Raw genomic sequence first — 19554 nt, 5'->3', positions numbered from 1 at the left:
GGTTTTTGGGGGTACCTTAAATGTTTGTCGTGAAGTCAGGTCTGATCACCCGTCATCACTCTCACTGCAGAAGAAAAGACACTCTTGTGCATTGAAGCAATTAGCTCTAATCAACGACGCCCCGGCCTGGCAGGCAGACATATGGATTTCAGATGCTAATCAAGGCGAGGATTAATGACAACTTAAGTGCTACGGTAAGGGAATTATACCTGCAATTAAAATCTAGGGAGTGCAGAACAGCAGAAAATTCAAATGGATTCAGAGAAGATTTAACACACAACGTAAAAACAAAAAAAAATGCATTCCCTAAATATTTACAACTTCAATCTTTATTTCTTTAAAATAAGGTAGAGGAAATTTTGTTATAATAAAAGTACAAAAAAAATGTATCAGAACACAAGAATATACAAGACAAGGCAGAGGAGTGGCAGCTTACGGAATTCTATATGAATAACAGAGACAAATATTTGGTACATTAGGAAGATAGAAAAATCGTTTTTCTTTACTGAATAAATGACGCAGAACATATTTAAAAGAATTCCACCGTAAACAAACAAACAGTTCTTCTGTTTGTGCCAGCATGCTTGTATATTATTCTCCCATAAATAAGGCACTGCAGTGGACCTCATGGAAGGAAAACCATGTGTTCGGGGAAGAAGTGTGGACCACAAAAACATTCACATTTTAAAACGTGCATATATACTTTTTCATCATAAATCACTCTTCTATCAATAAACAATGACATTTATAGATGGGAATTTAAAAAGGTGACAGAAGTCTGGCACCTGTGTTTAAAGGGATTTGACCATCTAGGAAAAAGTCAGGCACAGGTTGTGAGGGGAAGGAAAAAGTTAGATATATGATGTGATATTTGGTGTGTTTGTGATGCAGCCTCTCATCTGCATGTGTTGGGTAAGAGCTGCCTGGCTCTCTTCCACCAGAATATGCAGTGATTGAGTGAAAAATCATCACTTCTCACACATGCAAAGCATCAAAACGAAAAAATTGAATAAACCCGTGTGGTAAAATGTCCTTAAAAAGGCATGAAGAAAACATCAAACTTGCAAAAAGACGAGGATGAAATTAGTTGTTTTTACTGCTTAAGACAAATCTGACACTGAAGAAGATGGAGTGTCATTCTATCTGGCTTGGCACCACAAATATTAACTGTTAAGATATGAAAACTCAAACTGCAGCACATTCTGAAGCCGGTGCTTTCTCCTCACCATCTTTGTCAGCAACTGAGAGATAACGAGGTTTGGTTAAAAAGAAAGGCACTAAAGCTGACATGAAGAGTCCTCTGAGCTGCAGGAAGTCGCTGAACACAAAGTCCCTCTGGAAAGACTTTGAAGTTTCTGTCCCACCTGGGATGTGGGGGTGGAAGGGTGGGAGGGCTGTTGCTGAGGATCGCAGTCTCGTCGCTAACGTATGATGATGCTTTTGGAGCAGGTCGGTGTTTACATCTCATGGGCGGACAGGTGGTGTTCTGGGATACCGTTGGCTTGAGTCACTGCTGTGTTGTTCTCATTGAGGCGTCTCACACGATACATTTCATAATGGATGCTGCTGGTGATGTCCTTAATGTTCTGCATGTGCGTCCTAAAAGAATAAAGACAAACACTTATACTTTTTGAATGGAACTTAAAGTGACCATATTGAAGCACCGACAGCGATACGGGTCTACACAGCATTTATGGCAATAGAAGGTTTGAAAATTACAACAATCACTGTGAACACTGCTCCAGTTGTTCTTCCTCTTTGTTTTAACTATAGATCAGTAAAACACAATTTTATTTTGAAGAGACAGGAAGTCAGATCCCTCCTCAGAATCAACCAAGTTAAACTGACCAATCAGGGACTCTGATTTGGTAGTAACGTACAGATGGATTCATGGAAGTGTAAACCTTTTAAAATGATCATTAAGGAGAAATTTACAATTGTGGTCTGTGTCCGAACAGATTTATGCAAAACCAAGTCTTTCATATAACAAAATAGAGCTGTGAAAGAAAAAGAAAGATTTGAACCGCTTCACCAACCCTCTTCCAACTGTAGGGGGCAGACATGCGCTAGTAAACAGAAAAAGAAGCTCCTTCTTGTCCAGTATAAACATCATGGACTAAATGCGCTAGAAGAACCCGTTGTTTAGTGTGTTTTTGAACACAAGTCATGTGCCCGTTGTGAATGTAAGCTTTACAAGCACAAAATATTTTAGTTATCAAAAAATCAACACGATTAGTTGACGGCATGCAATCTTTTAAAATGACAGAAACTTCTTGAGGTCAAGTTTTAATGTGAAGAACTATGACTCTAACATTAAGGCATAGACATGATAAATGCTGATATTTTTACATGAAGATGACGGCTAAACATCAATACTGTAGTGAAATTAATAGAAAAAAAAAGAGTAAAAAAAAGAAAAATTATGTCACAAAGAGAAGTTAAGGATTTAAAAGGGTTTAATAGTTTTGTAATTATGTCACGCGACAGATTCAACAAAAGGGGATCACCGAGCTGATTTGATTATTTCTTACTCTTTTTCAAAAACACAAACAAAACAAAAAAAAAACACTTTTTAAAGACCCACTGCAATGACAATTTTTTTAACATGTTCTTGTAGCATTTTTCTCATGATAAAAAACACATATAAAAGTATTTAGGATTAAAGCTGCATTTCTGAGTATTTTTTATTCAAATCGTTTTGGATCAGGAGCAGATGAAAACTTTGAGAAAGGTCTATATTTTCCTTGTCTGAGTTGGCAACTGGCTCCAAACTGTGCAGCTGCATAGCTCTGATATTCCTTTTTTTTTTTTTTTGCTACACTAATGTTAGTTTGGGCTTGTGAGGTGCTTGTCACCATCTTGAGAGTGTGAACAAAGGAATTCTGGGAAATCACTGCGCCAACAGCCCCGCCCACAAGCCAAAAGTGAATTTCTCATGAGCTCCTGCCGCTCTGCAGAAAATACATCTTCAAAACGATTTTAGTGAAAAAAAATGGCATATTCATAATTAGAAGACCACTGGGAACAATTTCTGAAAAACCCGAAGCCTCTTCTAATAGATGAATAAACACAGACAACGTGTGTACTGAAAAAAAGAACTCTGCATTATTTCCCCACATACAATAAACCATTTTCTCACCTGATAAGAAGATCCCGTAGGTAGGCAAACTCACAGTGAGCTATGTTCTCAACTGCAAGTAGAAAAAAATGGAGAAAACGCTCAAGTTATTTGAAGAAAAAAAATGTTTTAATCAAAATATGGTAAAGTCTATGGGATTCTGACTGGTTCGAGGGGAGTACCCCAAAGAGTCCACTAGGGGGAGACAGTGAAAGCAATACCATGTTCCTTTTATGACATCGGGGAGTTTAATTCAATCCCATGATTCTTTGACTGTGAAGATAACCACAGAAACTCCCCTCACACACACAGCTGCGTTTCTGTTTGCATGTGGGAGAAACTCCCTTAATGAGATACTCAGAGGTGTGGCTCCTCCTGTCTCAAACAGATAATGTACTTAAACATCCAAAAGGCTAATTCTACAGAGAAAAAGGAGGGAGTGGGAATGAGACTGCCCTGTTGGTAAACATGAGTGAAATACACATTATTCCACTTGCTTTACAAAAGTAAGCAAAAGCAAGTCTTCATTGTGTTACTGTTTTTTCTGGTATAAGGACTGCTGAGGGCTCGAGTCAGCTGCATGACGAAGGAAAGGACTGAAAATTAAAGGAGTGTTGCTACACAATCTGCCTCTCTTTTACTCCTAATAAATACAAAAAGTTATTTTTAATCACAGAAAAAAAAAAAAAATTCTTCATTAAAAGTGGAGGAAACCTGTACCTTCAATAGTTCCCCATTTGGTCTTCCTCCCCAGGAGCCTCTTGCCATTGACCTGGTATTCCTGATCGCTTCCTACCACAGCAAACGGGATCATCTCCTGCATCCAGGTTAAAGGTCAACAGGTTAAAAACAAACACTCCTAGAGTTAAAGAGCAAAAATGCTGGAATGTTTTGCATTTTTCTAAGCATTAAAATAAGATGGTTACCCGGATTTTCTCGTTAATCATCCTGTCCTCCGAGTCCTCGTCAAATTCCTTTTGAGGGTAAACGTCGATCCCATTGGATCGCAGTTCTTCCCTGATCTGGTGAATTTTAAAACACAATATCATCACTAACAGTTTTAAAATACATTTGAAGACTGACAACAATACCAAAATCTTTTAATTGGTATAAGAGCTCAAAACAAATACAATTACATTTAAATTATAAAAATTAGAAGTGAAAATAGCACTATTCATTTAATCATGGAAAACCGATAAAAGCACTTAGAAAGCTGCATGCCTTCTTTTTGAAGAAGTCTCTCTCCTCCAGTGTGAGCGTATCCGCCTTGGCGATGACTGGGACTATGTTGACCACTTTACTCAGGCGCTTCATGAATTCTACATCAAGAGGTCTCAGACTGAGGATGAAGAGTAAAACAGTAAAATGTCAAGATCACACAGGTTGTAAATACCGACACATAAAATCTGACAGCAGGGGGCAGATTCTGCAAAGAAACCTCTCAAACCGGGGAGTGCCTACAACGCTCCTGCAGCTGCTCTAACTCTGTTGATTTACAACATTAACATACTTCTACAGTCTGAGTTAATGGCTGCTTGAAGAATTTGAGTGGATTTACCACCCATTTGGGAAGCTAAAGTTTTGCATTCGTCAGGGAAAGCATCTGAATGTTTTTAGAGGTGCAATTACGGTCAGATAAATGTCACTGTGGCAACCACAGTTTGGTGTCAACACAGACCCCAGCACTCAAGCACTGACGGCAGACAGGCAAAGAGCGTCTGTCATCCTTCCTGTTTCACATCAAGCTTTTTAAGGCCGGCTGCTGCGTGGGCCATGGGACATCTGCAGAGTTGAAATGTCAACATACATCGTAGGCTGAGAAAGAGCCTTTTCACACCGCTCCCATCTGAGGAAAGACGGGCTAACACACTCAAAGTACAGGTGCAGGGTTTGACCTGTGTTTTTTTTAAGTTTTTATTGGGACAGTTTTCTCTTTTTAAAAAAAAAAAAAAAATCAGGTTATAAAATATTCTAGCGTAAAATACACAAAATGTAAGAAAACCATGCAAAAAAAAAACAAAAGTTGTAGAAGTTGAATATGTGAACACAAACACACTCCCAGAAATTCCTTCAGTGAGAAAACCTCTTTTGCCCAAAGGCTGAGTGAGTCAAGCAGGAATTGAGTGTTAGAGCCGATTATTCTGATCAGAGCCAGATGTGTGTATTAAAAAGATCATGTGGGAGAAATGTAGAAAACTGCAATGCCTCAAATTCCTAGTCCGAGTGTACGCCTGTTGGAATGGTGTGTGACAGTAAAAGGACGATGGAAGTAAGAAATATACAATAGGAACTTATCTTTGGATGTAGAAATGCAGAAAGTGATTATCAAACTAGATCCATGTACGTCTTTGTTTTCCTCGTCTGAACTCAAATCAGGCTCAAAAGTGTTTGGCTGGCTCGCCATTTGAGGGGTTGTAAGCTAGCGTGACAGGAAGGGGGATCGGTTTGCTCTGATAACCTACTGCCACTCTGTAGAAACTATGTCCTATTAGTTCAAAGTTACTTTGAATGAATAGGAGGTTTTTGTATTTAGACACAGGGATTGCTTTTGGGAACAAACATGTCCTTTGGTGCATTTAAGCTGAAACATGGTGCAGTATTTGTGCTCTCACCAGTGTCCAGTCGGGGGTATAAAATATATGCAGCAGTGGACTCTAGAGTCTGGGATCCTCTTCTTTCTGTTGATGTTGATCTCCTCCTGCAGGTACGCTTCATATTGGTTGTTGATGAACTTCATTATGGGCTGCCAGCTTTGTAAGGGTTAGGATGGAACATGAGGGAAGAAAAAGAAGAGATGCAACAGAATAAGAGAAAACTGGAACAGTCTGAAGATTGCTTTGAAAGGCTTGCTCTCTTTGCTGCACAGTTTCTGCATCGATGGATAAACTGTACCAGTTCTCGTTGTTGATCTGGTCTCCAAAGCCGGGCGTATCGATGACCGTCAGCTTCATTCTCACTCCCTTTTCCTCAATGTCTGCAGGACCCCAAATGATTAAAATAAAATAAACCCCCAAAAGTTAAAAGAGAATGAATCAAAAAGAAGAACATTGATGACACAGATGATAAGATGTTCCAACCTTACCATGACTGATGGACTTGATTTCGATTGTTTTGGGGATCTTTTCCTGGGATGTGGCCAGCACAGACTTTCGGCTGACTTTGGATTTGAACAGCGTGTTCATTAGAGTAGACTTTCCCAGACCGCTCTGTCCTGTAAGCAAAATGTCAGACTCAGACAAAACATCTCCCCTGTGATTCCTCAAATAGCAGCCAGGTACCCAGGATAGCAAATGCTCATACTAATAATAAACCTCATTTAGTGACAATTACTCACAGTTTATAGAAAATTTGGAAAACTTCTGAATCCTTTTCATTTTCACTAACACCACAGTTTAGCAAATATTTCCAGAGTAGAGACATCTTCTGAGAATTTTGTCTTAAAGTCTGTCAATGTGTGATTGTAGCAACTTAATCCCTATCAAAGCTTCCCCCTTTGATTATTCATATACTAAGGTAACCATTTTTATGAAGCCCTATCCTGCATGGAGAGTTGATTATTGCTGAAAATACAATTCAAAGATGGAAACGACTGTTGTTTTGTCTTGTTTACAGGCGCGTCTGGCCTGAGGCGGCTTCTCACAGAAGCTCTTTTAATTGAGACAGACTAACTGTCGCGACATCACCCAGAGGAGACGAGCACTCGGAGTGGGAGGGGTTTTATGAGGGGTCCATGGACTGTGGAGGTGTGTGAAATTAACTCCAATTGAGAAACGGCATTTGATCGCAGTGATAAAAAGTGAATGACAGAGTTTCAAGCCTTCATTTTCTGTCAAACTTTAATTAGAGAGAAGCTTTAAATCTGAATAACAGGATGCTTAAAGTTAACTGTAACATAATATTTAAGTATGTGGCATTAAAACTTCATACTGATTTTGAAAAGAACTCAGGAAAAGGCTATAAAACAATTTTTGTGCACATTTTAACTTCTATTAAAAAGCTGAAGGGAGTAAATAAAAAAGGAAACTGACCTAAATTCAGACACACGCAGTTATGAATAATTCTAAACAAAAATCCTCAACATTGTGAAACACTTTATTATTCCCAAAGCAGTAAATGTTTACTACAGACCCCTCAGCTGTAGCCTTAATACAACCTGGGTCAAGAGCACTTAAGAATGTTTTATGACCAGGAAACAAAAGAAAATTTAATCATTGAGATACGTCTTTCATGTACATACAATAACTTAAAATAAAAAGTTAAGAATAAATAGTCAAGTACAAACAAACAAAACTTACCAACAACCATAATGTTGAGTTCAAACCCCTGCTTCATGGCTTTCCTCCTCATCTGCTCAAGAATAGCATCAATACCTACATAGCTGAAGTCCACCACTGGACCAGCAGTCTTCTCTCCATACAGACTCCCCACTGCGGGGGACACCATCGTGTCAGGCACCACCGTCTCAGACATGGCACTGTTGCTGTAGCTGGATGACACTTCCGGTCCTGAAAAGACAAACAGAGAAATGAGGTTCAGGTGGGAAATTAATGACTGACCTTTTAGGAGGACAAAGGGGGTTAAACGAAGAGCCTGGTTAGCAATGGTGCAAACGTAGACCAAAGGAGGCCTACAAGAGAGGCTTGTACCATAGTTTCTATGAGAAACATTTACTAACATAACGTTTTAACCTTTAGCTGACACACAGACAGACACCAAGTCAACAGTCATGCATACAAAGCTGTAAAAATGCTGCTAACACTTGAGAGTCTACAGACAGACTTGTGAAATTATTAAATTGGAGAAAAACCACAATGATTTGCTCCTATTATGACTAAGGCCAGAAACTATTGGCTAATCTTGGCTTGAAACTAGAGATCACATATTTATGTTGATTTATGTAAACTGTTAAAAAAAGACAAAGAAGGCATCATGAATAATGCATACACTGCGAGCAGTTCCTACATCTCAGGTGTGGCAGGGATCAAAGGATTGTTCTATTTCATTTTGTTTGAAGACATTGGAATGTAAAAGTGAATGTAGATTCATTCATCTCTGTGGTTGGGATACTGAACATCTGTTGTAAAACGAATTAAAAATTAAAAATGAAACTAAAATAAATATCAGGGAAAAAAATAAATAATTAACTTTTATAAAACATTTGCCACAAAATCTAGTTAGTGTGCCATGCGTCATTCTTGATCTCTTAGCTTAAAGACTCACTAATTAACTTTGTGTTTATGGTGTTTTTAGCATGGTCTTGGAGCATTTTCTGATGATGGAGGAAATGTATTTAAAAAAATTGAGCTCAAAATTGCATTTTCAAGTATTTATTTGTTGAAATCATTGTGGATCAGAAGTAGACACAAAAATGCTGTTTAAAAAACGTATAGAGGGAATTTGTGACGTAGAAAATATGATGAACGGGCCACAAGCCCCCAGCTCCGAGCTCAACTGGGAGGGGAAGAGGGACGGGGCTGCTCTACGCCAGGGGTAGGCAACTCCAGGCCTCGAGGACCGCATTCCTGCATGTCTTCCAACATACTCTGCTCTGACATGTTCTAGTTGGCTGGACACACCTGAACCAGGTAATCAGTCATGAGTAGGGCTTGGATATCTGGAGATCATGCAGACAGAGTGGCCCACGAGTCCCTACTCTACGCCAATGGTCCCATCTACAACTCGGAGGCAAATTTCTAGTGAACTCCTGCTGCTCTGCAGAAATTATGTCCTAGTAAACCAAACAGTTTCTTAAGTTTGGGCTAAAAACAGCATAATCATAATTAAAAAACCACTGGCAATACTATATATACAATTTTCTTGTTTTTCGTTATGTAACGCAAAACAGTGCTTGCAGAAGATGACTTCCTTCTCTGCATCAATGTGCTCAGTCAGAGTAGGTCAAGAACTTGTGTGGAGCTGCTCCCCTTCACAAGGCCTCCCGCTCCCCCCTCCTTCCTCCAGTATAATGTTACTGTCCTGTTAATGTGAGACTGCAAAGGAGGCTGAAATCGGATCTATTCCCAACTACACTCCCCAACGCGCACACTCAGAATCAATCACAGTGCACATACTTCAGTTTGTGCATTTCGACATGGTGACTGCTTGACCCCACATTCTTCCTTCGTTTGATCAAACAGCTGACAGGAAGGCACACTCATGGAAAACCAGATACAAACATTGGCATACACACAACTGCCAGCCAGGACAGCTTGCCAACAGCTATCAGATTCCTGCAAACATTTGGCTTACCACAAGGTGAAGAAATCCAGACAGCTCAGTTCCAACAAAAGACTTAAATCAGCAGAGAACAACACTATACATTTAAATCTTCAGTGACCTCGCGATGATTAATGATGGAGAATGAAATGGGGGGGGAAAAACAACACGGCAGTGGAAACTTGAAACGTTGGGCTTAACTCTATTAATGTGCTCCATTGTGTGAATCCATGTGTCATAGAGACCCACCTATGAAGCTGCTCTCCTGGCCTCCTTCACCACTTCCCCATCCTGTTCCAGGAGTCAGTCAGCAACTTAGCCCAGCTCCATGCCTTCCATCCCTCTATGAGACAAGCCTGTTCTCAGACTTCTGTTGTGCTGTTTTTTTCCTTTGCTCTCCGATTCCGGCTCTGCTATCATTTCCCTCCTAATCTCAACCTGTTTGTGTTTTCCTAATTCGTCATTGTCATTATGACACATTGTTCCATGATTTTTGTCTCTTTGAGCACATTTATCTTTTATAATCCTTTAGCTGAAACTGCTGAGGTCAATATTTTCATTTTGGTGATAAGCAGGGGGGTCCACCCTTTCTAGACAAGACAGTTTCAGCTAAAACCAGAAAACATTTTTTGCAAAAATTGACAAAATAAATGAGCAGACAATTCAACATATCTTCCTTTTGGTGCATTTGAATAGCTTCAGAAACTTCAATTAAAATGCCAATTTATTCATTTTGGTCTCAACAAACTGACAAAATTACCTGTCAAAAGATTGTTTCTAGTCTACTTAAGTAACCCATTATAGAGCAGCTGGAAAGGATGGGCCAAAAGGTGAACAAACATCACATATTAAGTGTGAGAGTTCATTTGGAACAGATTTTCACTTTTCACCAAGTTTATCTTGGAAATAAATTATATTTTTTACTTTTAATGTTGCAAAGACCACATTTTGCAAAAGAAAAAGCGGTCAGGTTTTATATTTGTAATGATTAAGTCAGCAGCCTCATGTAAACAGCAGGAAACCGTTAGCATTGGTCTTATCACAGTTGCTGATAAATTTAGATCTACCACTTGAGGATATTCTGTATTAATAGACAACATCCTTGAGACAAATTGGGTCGGTAGACACATTTTAGTGACCAAAGTGAGCCATAGATCTATGCAACTTTAGTAAACCCCAAACAATTTTAATGGCCAGCATATATGTAATAAAGACGGTGCTTTTCTTCAAACAATGCAGTCAAACCATAAATTAAACAATTGTTTTTTTTAAATCTGCACGTATCTTCCTTTTGGATACAGATTCTAAAGAAATTTAGCAAACAAGGCTGTAAAATGTTGCCACAAAACTTAAATGGAAACCATGTTGCACACGGTTTGTTACATTTAACTATATAAAACATGCATTCATGTTAAGTTTAATACATTGTCTAAACTTAACCATTTCCATCTACATGTATTTGATATGTTAGCATTTTTGACTCCATAGACTTCATTTCTGTCCTCTGTTCTCTGATTTGTCATGACTTGATTGACCAACGTTCATCTTTTTACTTGATTCTGCAGACTGTATTAGTTGGATTTGACCCTGAATTAGTGGTTCACATAGTCCCTGTGTGGTTGATGGACTTGATCAACCACATACTCAGTTCAGGGGTTTCTCTAGAGATAGCAGGGGTGGCCTCTGACCCCTCAGATGGTACCCCCCTCTTGACACTCCTCTGTCTGGATAAACTGCCTCTTTTACCACATTTTTTTCCTAATACTTCTTAGATTACTTTCCTTGCAAGACGAGAGTTGCGTAAACATGGAATTAATAGAACACATGAGAGTAGGTTCTTCTGAAATTGCTTTTCTATTCCAACTTAGCCCCTAATCCCTGGTGATCATTTCAATTTTACAAAGCTTTGTGTACAATTACAGAGCATGTTTTTGGCATGAGGACTTCCTGATACAAGTTTTTGACTTCATCACACAATGCACTCGGCATCTATTGTATCAACATGCTGCCTGTTTTGTTTAGCCAACAGTAAACACGCATTTATCTGCTCATGTGACTGGAAAACCGGACTGCTACAAAAGGCAGAGTAAAAAGAAGAGACACAAAGAGTAGTAACTGGTAACCCAATGCCTTCCCAGGAGAATGCTCTTCAAAGCATTGTTGGTGCTCCTTCATAAAAAGCAGAGCACTAATTTTCCCAAGTCAAACACAATAAATAACTGAGAGAACATACAACAACAAAAAAAAGGATCTCAAAGTCCAGGGGGATGACTGTGGGAAACCCAGCTGTACCTAATAAGCAAAATAAATCACTTTCATTACAGGTAGTAAACTCTCGCCAACTTCAGTAAACAATAAATCCCACAACCCAGAAATGTTGATACAAGAATGTCAAGCTGAGAGTGAAGCAAAATCAGTTCGAGCTGTTGCTATGAAAGTGAGTTAAGCCACAAGGGTGGGAAGCTATAGAGGTACCTCTATGTGAATACACCGACCATTCATTAGATGGACGTGCTCTCTGCACCTCTGGCTCATCCATGATGCAAGGCAGATCTGCAATGGATCCTGGCCAATATACACAGGAGACATGCCTCTGGAATACACTACTTTGAGAGTAGGAACATTTGACCTCCATCTGTAAATTCTCAGGGTTTCCAGCTGGTGGGCATTAAGGATACCTGATCAAACACAGTGGCCTGACAGTGGAGTAGATGTAAAAGATAATATTATAAAGAAGCATCTGGACTTAACATGTTTGTTCATTCTGGAGCTTTTACTTGCAGGTTTAAGAGTCCAAACAGAAAGAGACATCCTGCTTCTCTGTCTATTACAAATGTGTGCACGTTCACAATATAACTTACTTCTAGGGGCTTCCCAATAACAAAAAGGTGCAGCAAATCTAATTGTTTGTTCAGTCATTTTAACTGTATCAATTTTGTATTTTTTGTCCTTTCCTCAAAATCAAAAGACATATTTTGGTTTAATAAATTCTTTATAGGTAGAACACCCTTTAAGGCCCACTAATAATTTTTGTGTGTGTTTTTAACATGTTTTTGTAGAATTTTTGACATGTACAAAGAACATTAAGATTAAATCTAAGTTTAAGTTAGGCTGTCACGATTTGTCACGACTATGTCGACTATTAAAATAGTCGATCAGTCTTTTTGTTCTGTTGTTTACAACAATTTTGCACTAAGTAGTGGCACTGCTTTTCATGCATACTATTGTTAGCACTGAATTTTACAAATAGTTCCAATTCAATTGGTGTCAAGGCTTGTCAAAGATGTAGTATTACTGATTAGCAGAATTTTTCTTATTATTTGTTGCACAAAATAAGACACAAGTTGTTTAGTGTGATTGTCTTCAAGCGGAGATATAATTCCCCCAAAAATTTGTTCTTCTTTATATTTTAAGTTATTAGAGATTATTTTTTTACAATTATCACAGTATCGTGATATCATTGACATCGTGAGCCATGTATTGTGAGGTACCCAGTGATTCCCATCCCCTAATTAAAGGGATAGTTAAAAGACCACTGGGAACGCTTTAAAAATAGATCAAAACATGACTGGAGTGAGACTTTGAGATCTAATTTCTAGAAAAATATATAATTTCTTAAATCAAGTCAAAATTTCAATTTCTTTAGCATTGCATAAAAAGGCATTGATTTGTAAGAGTTAGAAAGCAGAGGACTATTCCTTGGTCTTGCTGTCACACTGTTTTCAATTACAGTCCATAAAGTTTTTTCTACAGCAGTATCAGATTGCTTTGCTCTGTGTAAATATATCCAGAAGTCTGTTGAATGAAAACAAAAGAAACACGAACAGGGTTTAAAAAACATGAAAAAAAGATCACAAGTACATACGTGTGACAAAACGAGGAAAAAGAAGATGATCATGGGGTGAGGGGGAGGTAAATCAGATAAAGGTCAGGGAGAGGAGGACACAGGAAAGTATGTCGAATGAGGGGGGGGGCATGTAGACTGCTGCGTTGGTGATTTATTCTACTTTTGGGTCTCAGGCATTCTTCATCAACTACAGACAGGCTTTCAAACCAGGATGTAAAATTCCAAAGCAGCGAAACAAGGCAGTGAGACGACAAAAACCGTGAAGAAAAACCTGAACTATATATCTTTAGTGGCGAAAAGCACTGATCCGTGCCTCAGCTGTCCAGTGTTGATCTTGACAACGTGGTGAAAGGGTCAAAGGTCATGTTCCAGTTTAGGTTGGAAAAGCGCTGTGCTGAGGTTATTTCCCTTATGACAAACCGGCGGTTTGACCTTCTGTACAAACTGGCTTGAATCACAAGGCAGGAATCCAAAGAGAGAAATGGACTGGAAACTTGGATGGAGAGAAGAGAGATAGTTTATTTATTTTTTTCATTTTTTTTAACAGTGATCAACTCCACTTATGTAAAGAGTCATTGACTCACTGAATTCTTGAAACTCCAATTCAACAAACGTTTCCCCTTTTTAAAGTAAACATTGATGTAAGATGATAGCACATTGATATTATAGAAAAGCCTTAAATATCAGAATGTTTTTATCTTCGCCTAATTAGAGCTCTACTTTTGAAAAAAATGAATAAGTATTTTCACTCTTTAGTTGTCTGTTTGGTAAAAGGGTCATTTGAATTTTGCCTTTACATTTGACCTATATTCCTAATTCCGGTCCATTTTTCATAGCAAACTAGAAGATATGAGTACCAGCAGCCAAAAGATCTTAAAATTAAAAATATGAATATATACAAGTCAGGCATTAACACCTTATTTACAGTGAATTAATAATTAGTAGATTTCCAATCATCCAAAACAATTGATGAGCCAATTCAGAATAAGAAAAACAATCTATTTGAACCCAAAGGGGCTGGAAAGTGTAAAGCTTTTGCTTTTATGAGTAAAAGTATTAATAGCATCAGTAATTCATCATTTATGAACAGTGTGCTACTGTAAGTCGTTTTTTGGTTTTGTAGAAGTAGAAACAGATTTGTATTAAACAATTGCTCTATTGTTTTTCCTTAATTTTGTGATAAAAAGGGCATTTTAAACAAGGTTAAGGTATCCGTGACTTTGTGCCCCAAAATGCTTTAAATGTTATTTAAAACATACAAAATAATGCGTCTTTAAACAAAACAACGTATGAGCCTTTTTCTACAACAATTTCTCTTTGTGAACTTTATTTGCATTCCCCACTAGGACTAAAAATGCTTGCATTGTAATCATTAAAGTGTGTAATTCAGTTTGATGCTGATCCGGAAACATCTTTGGATACTCGTAGACTGACGCTTTATTCTAAGCTTGTTGAACAGGGAAATTTTGGAAACCCTTTTGTGTGTCCCCGCCCTAGGTCATTTACATCAAACCACATGAGTTTACCACAAACATGAACACACTCTGGTATCCTCCTACCTGCCAACAGTAAATCCTTTCATAGATAGGGAAACTGGAGTGTTGGCAGTGAAAATGTAGCATGTTTTGTTATCAGTGAAAAGAGGAACAAGAAGAAATTCCCAAACTACTCTTTACTTGGGTCAGTGGAGAAATGTGGCCGTTGACCTGCAGGCTCTAACCGCCGGCTTCCATCTGTTTGTGGGCTACATGAAAATAACCTTCCATTTTCTACAAGTTCAGATTTCTTCGGCGCTATAGGTTCATGCATATTTGAAAAGCACCATTGGGAGCTGTTTCTTTGTCAACAGCAGAGAAATGCAAATTGCTGTAATGACAGTAGAAGCCCACAGGTTTGTCTAGACTGCCAGAGGAATGCATTTCAGTCTCCATTCTGCGGTAATACACAAGAGCGCTGTTGTCTTTCTAGGCTCCTCTGCTGCCTCTGACACCACACAACTCTTAAAGAAAAAAAGGTTGAGGTTTCATCTGCATATTATGAAACACACACAAGCGTGCGGCACCAACAGACCGCTTCAAATTTGTTTAATTTCTGTCTCAAAATCTGTAATTATGGACGATAGGGCGACATTCTTCACATAAATATGGCTGTTTTATTCTACCCTTAAACATCACCCAAAAAGTTGTTAGCTTCTAGATGCTCATACAGCGGGTCAATTTTTTAACCAGGCTTGAGTATCATTCACTGTTTATCTTTGTGAAGGGGTCACAATGTATCTGGAAAATAGTTGAGACGGTTCACAGGTCGGAGGGATCAGGAATCTGACCTCTGTCCTCACACATGCTTGACCTCACTCAGCACATGTACAAAAAGACAAAATGCCACAAAGAAGGGGTACAACTGTGTAACACATCAAGACAACAGGGATATTTGTAGATTTTTGTTTTTTTAACATATGTTTCTCTACACCAGAATGCTAAATAGTGAGCTGTTGTTTTCATTAGCACATCCTGTTAAAGTATGCTTTCATAACAAAACTTCCCAAAATAGAAGCTCAATAGTAGAAGCTCAGTTCTCGGTGGGTTTTAATATTCTGAGAAAAACTCATTTGACAGACTTCATGTTCACCCTTTTCAACACAAGTAGGAGCGATCAAATACACCCAGCTAATCTTCAATCCTAAGGACCGGCAGTCATGGACTATAAATAACCTGGATATGAAATTAGAGATACAGTAGTGTCAACCATCTAAAGTACTGATAACACAATAATAGGAAATATATGTGAATAGTTATGCCTCCCTTCCATTTCATCTTTTCCTTTTTTGTTTAAGTTATACATTTGATGTCTGAAATTCATGTTTCAAAAATAATTAATTACCAAAATAATTACTTTTACTCAAATTTATTACATTGCAAACAGCTGCATTTTAAACATATTAATAAAAAATGAATAAAAGGTTATAGTTAACATACTGTCAATTATGTAAACTCTACAAAAGGTCAGTAAAAACCTGCCCTGTGGATGATGAATAGATTGTTCTAAAGCAGAAGCTACTTCATAACAATTCCTCAAAAAGAACAGAAAATGCACATGGTCCCAAACCTGAAAGTCCAAACCAGGAATTCAAAGAATGCACTTCCAGGCAACACAGATGAAACCTTATCAATTTGGCACAGCAGAGACCCAGATGCGTTCGTGAAATATTTTACATTTCAAAGACAAGACTATTTGCTGCAACAGATGCAATCTATTCTTCTCAGCCAATTTCCTGTTTGAGTAACATCAATGACAATGGCACATAATTATGCAGTTTTCTCCCTGAGGCGACAAGTAAACAGCCTTCAATGAATTAGCAATCAATACGGAACAGAACTGTGAACACAAATCAAAGAGGCATTAAAGAATATCTACTTATTTTGAAAAAAAAAATCCATCTGCTTTAGAATGAACCACTTTGTTTAGCTACTCCAGATCACAAGCTCACTTTGAAGGAATATAAAACATGCAAACAACGTGTGGTAACATTCTGCTTTAACACAAACTTGAGTGACTGTAAACTGGCTCTGCAAAATCACATTCAGAAAAATGTGCTCAGGTCAGAATCAACTTAAAGTAATAACAAAAAAGAGCAAAATATGATCCTTAAGCAGGAAAGAACAACAACTGCATCCAAATACACATTTTGGTTTGTTTTTCTGATAATAGAATTATAAGTTGTTTTTTAAAGAAACAAACACGTCTGTCTTTAGGAAATGAAAATCAAACTCAAACAGATTGTACTCCTTAGAGATGTAAACAAACATGGGGAACATTTATGGTTAAACTAAAATCTTCACTTGAAACTCAAAACCCATGTTTTTTTAAGAACAACCCACATGCTCAGAAATCAAGAACGTTTTTTTTAAATCTTCGACAACACAAACATAAACAGAAAAATCTGGAGAAAAGGAAAATACGTCCTCAAGTAACAACTGCTCTCGTGCACACACGCGAACCCTCCCAGTATGCAAAGCACTTACCGCCAGTAAAGTGTGTGCGTGCGTGAATGACTCGTTCCCTACTGAAGTGAAAAGCTCCAGTGAGCGACCACTGCCGTGACTGTGGCAGGTCCCTGGGCTGCCCCTCCCATCACGGCCGGCCATGTGACTCAGCATGTCAAAGTATCAAGAGACTCCCACTTCCTTTAAACGAGTCCCCTCCCTCTAACCAACAAAAAAACTCTAGCTGGATACTACAACAAAAGAAGTGATCACATTTATCCGTATATGTGTTAAACCATACAACTTTGTGACAATTTTACAACATAAAATCCTCTATAGAGGATTTTATGTTGTAAAATTGTGCTTATAGGCACTTATTTTTTTAAATCATTCATATATTTTTACTGCAGAATTTCGGATCAATTTTCTGTTTTTGGTGCAAATGAGATTAGATAACAAAAATCGGCTCATCTCACATTCACATCTACATGTGTGAAACACTTTGCTACCATAAAGTGATATAAAATGTGTTAACAGTTGATTAGGAATAAACTTAAAAAGGGGATTTAGAATATAAATGTCTTGGTAGACAGATCTAAAAATACAAGTAAAAAATGAACAAATACAATAAAAACTTTTTTGGTGGAAACAATAAAATACTAGATTAAATCATTTGATGTAAAACCAATAAAATAGTACAAAAGCAGAAAAATACAGAACTTGTTTGTTCCCACATAGTGTAGATTGGAAACAATTAGGATGAAAGGAACAGCTGTTTTCAACCTCACAGAAAGTGTAATTATACACTTGTTGTGTAGAGGCTCACAAATGCACACAACCACACAGAAATTCCACAGCTTTAAATGGAAAGTCATTTTAAGTTGGAAAGACGGATTTGTTTTTTAAAAACTTGCTCTGCAAACATATTCTTTCCAAGTACTCAACGCTGAATAATAAGCCATAAACACGAGGGAAAAGCAATAAATAGGTATTTAATATGGAATTAAAATAAGCCTTTGTACCTGGTTTTACAATGTGGAAAACCTTAAATTTTCCCTTAAATAAAAAGATTACCTCTACTTCAACTTTTCATTTTTGCTTCAACTCTTGTCTTCATCTTCTTAAAGCTCATTATTGCCCCAGAGATAAAAACATGACATGGATTTAGAAAACTACCGAAAAGAACACACTCCCATTTGATAAAATAGACTTTACCACTGCCTCCTTTAAACTCATTCATGCTGACGTCTGTGTAAAGCCAACATGTGAGTCAGAAAATCTCTGCAAGATCCGTCATAACTTGGCATACCTCTAAACTGCATCGCTGAGGGATACGGTCAAACTGGATAAAAAGATCATCATTGTCATAGAATGGAGGGGTGAAATGACAGAAAGCCAGTGTTAGTTGCTGATGTTTCTGGGCCACGCGTAGCCAAGATGGAGTCATGTTTTGGCTCTGTGGCTGACCCGTGACAGTGTTCTTCAAAGCTGTCCAAGGACTTTGCTAACACAGAAAAACGATTGAAGCAACATCAGACTGAATCAGCCCAACGTGATCAAAAGCTTCAAGTTCAGTTTTCTTAAACAGAGAAATGCTAAAAAGTTTATAGTCTCAGTTCTTATCAAAAGAAGCAACTGGTTTGTTGGATTCTTTATCTGCTTCACATCAACAGTTGCCCTTATGCTGCTCATGTGAAAGATGTGGGTGGCAACCACAGAGGAAATAAATGTTTCCTTTGTGTGTGTTTTTACTCTTTTTCGGCTTCATCCAAGGGGAATACCAAAGCCTCCAGTCAGATCAAATGAAATGTAAGCGTGCCTATGAGTAAACATTCATGTGTGCTTCATCTAAATTCATTGTGCACACATAATATGAGAATAGTATGTCTGGAAGCAAAAAGTTGCTCTCCACATGAAAGATTTCCCTTTTTTAAAGTGTTGTTTAAAAGTTTGGGTGAAGTCAGAGTGGATTTAGGGATTCAGATGGATGTAATCACCAGGAAATTGATGCAAGTTAGTACAAGTAAATGAAACCGTGTGTGCCTGTGGAACTGTGTGTTTACTGGAGGTGTCACATGTGTCCAGCTCTCTGGGAAAAGCGGAAGTACTTCCTCAATTTGGATAAATTACAGCAAACAGCCACAAGATACCCTGTTGGTTATTAAACAGGCCTCCACAACCCCAAAATAACAATAGTTTATTGTATTGTACCAAAAAAAGTGTGTCTCCTTTAAACCTCCTACAATGTGTTGTCTTTATAACCTCAGTTTGACTTCCTGTGTAAGAGTACCCTCTGCTGGTTGCTGGTGGAGTTGCAGTATACATGACGTAAAATGAACCACAATAACAGTTGACACGAAGCTTTAGCAATTTCTCAAACTACAATTTTT

At 38.0% G+C, this 19554-nt stretch overlaps 1 protein-coding gene across 6 annotated transcripts in view; it reads right to left on the bottom strand.

Annotated features, from left to right (window-relative positions):
• Positions 1-311: 311 nt before the first annotated feature.
• Positions 312-19554, bottom strand: part of LOC112146351 (septin-9) — a 68847-nt gene continuing 49604 nt past the window's right edge. For 5 of the 6 annotated variants that reach the window (XM_024272133.2, XM_024272137.2, XM_024272134.2 and 2 more), the window contains 9 exons: positions 7414-7623; positions 6201-6329; positions 6011-6092; positions 5731-5868; positions 4340-4457; positions 4045-4140; positions 3839-3935; positions 3140-3191; positions 312-1599 (listed from right to left, as the gene is read on the bottom strand). In XM_024272133.2, the coding sequence (XP_024127901.1) occupies positions 1458-1599; positions 3140-3191; positions 3839-3935; positions 4045-4140; positions 4340-4457; positions 5731-5868; positions 6011-6092; positions 6201-6329; positions 7414-7623 (1064 nt within the window). In that variant the 3' untranslated portion in view covers positions 312-1457. Of the gene's footprint in view, positions 1600-3139; positions 3192-3838; positions 3936-4044; positions 4141-4339; positions 4458-5730; positions 5869-6010; positions 6093-6200; positions 6330-7413; positions 7624-17203; positions 17327-19554 lie in introns of those variants that run through there. The other variant, XM_024272138.2, reaches the window with a different exon arrangement.

The sequence above is a fragment of the Oryzias melastigma genome, linkage group LG8 (genome assembly GCF_002922805.2).
Source record: "Oryzias melastigma strain HK-1 linkage group LG8, ASM292280v2, whole genome shotgun sequence".
Classification (NCBI taxonomy): domain Eukaryota; kingdom Metazoa; phylum Chordata; class Actinopteri; order Beloniformes; family Adrianichthyidae; genus Oryzias; species Oryzias melastigma.
The sequence above is the reverse complement of the archived record's forward strand: the minus strand, read 5'-3'. Positions and strand labels throughout refer to the sequence as shown.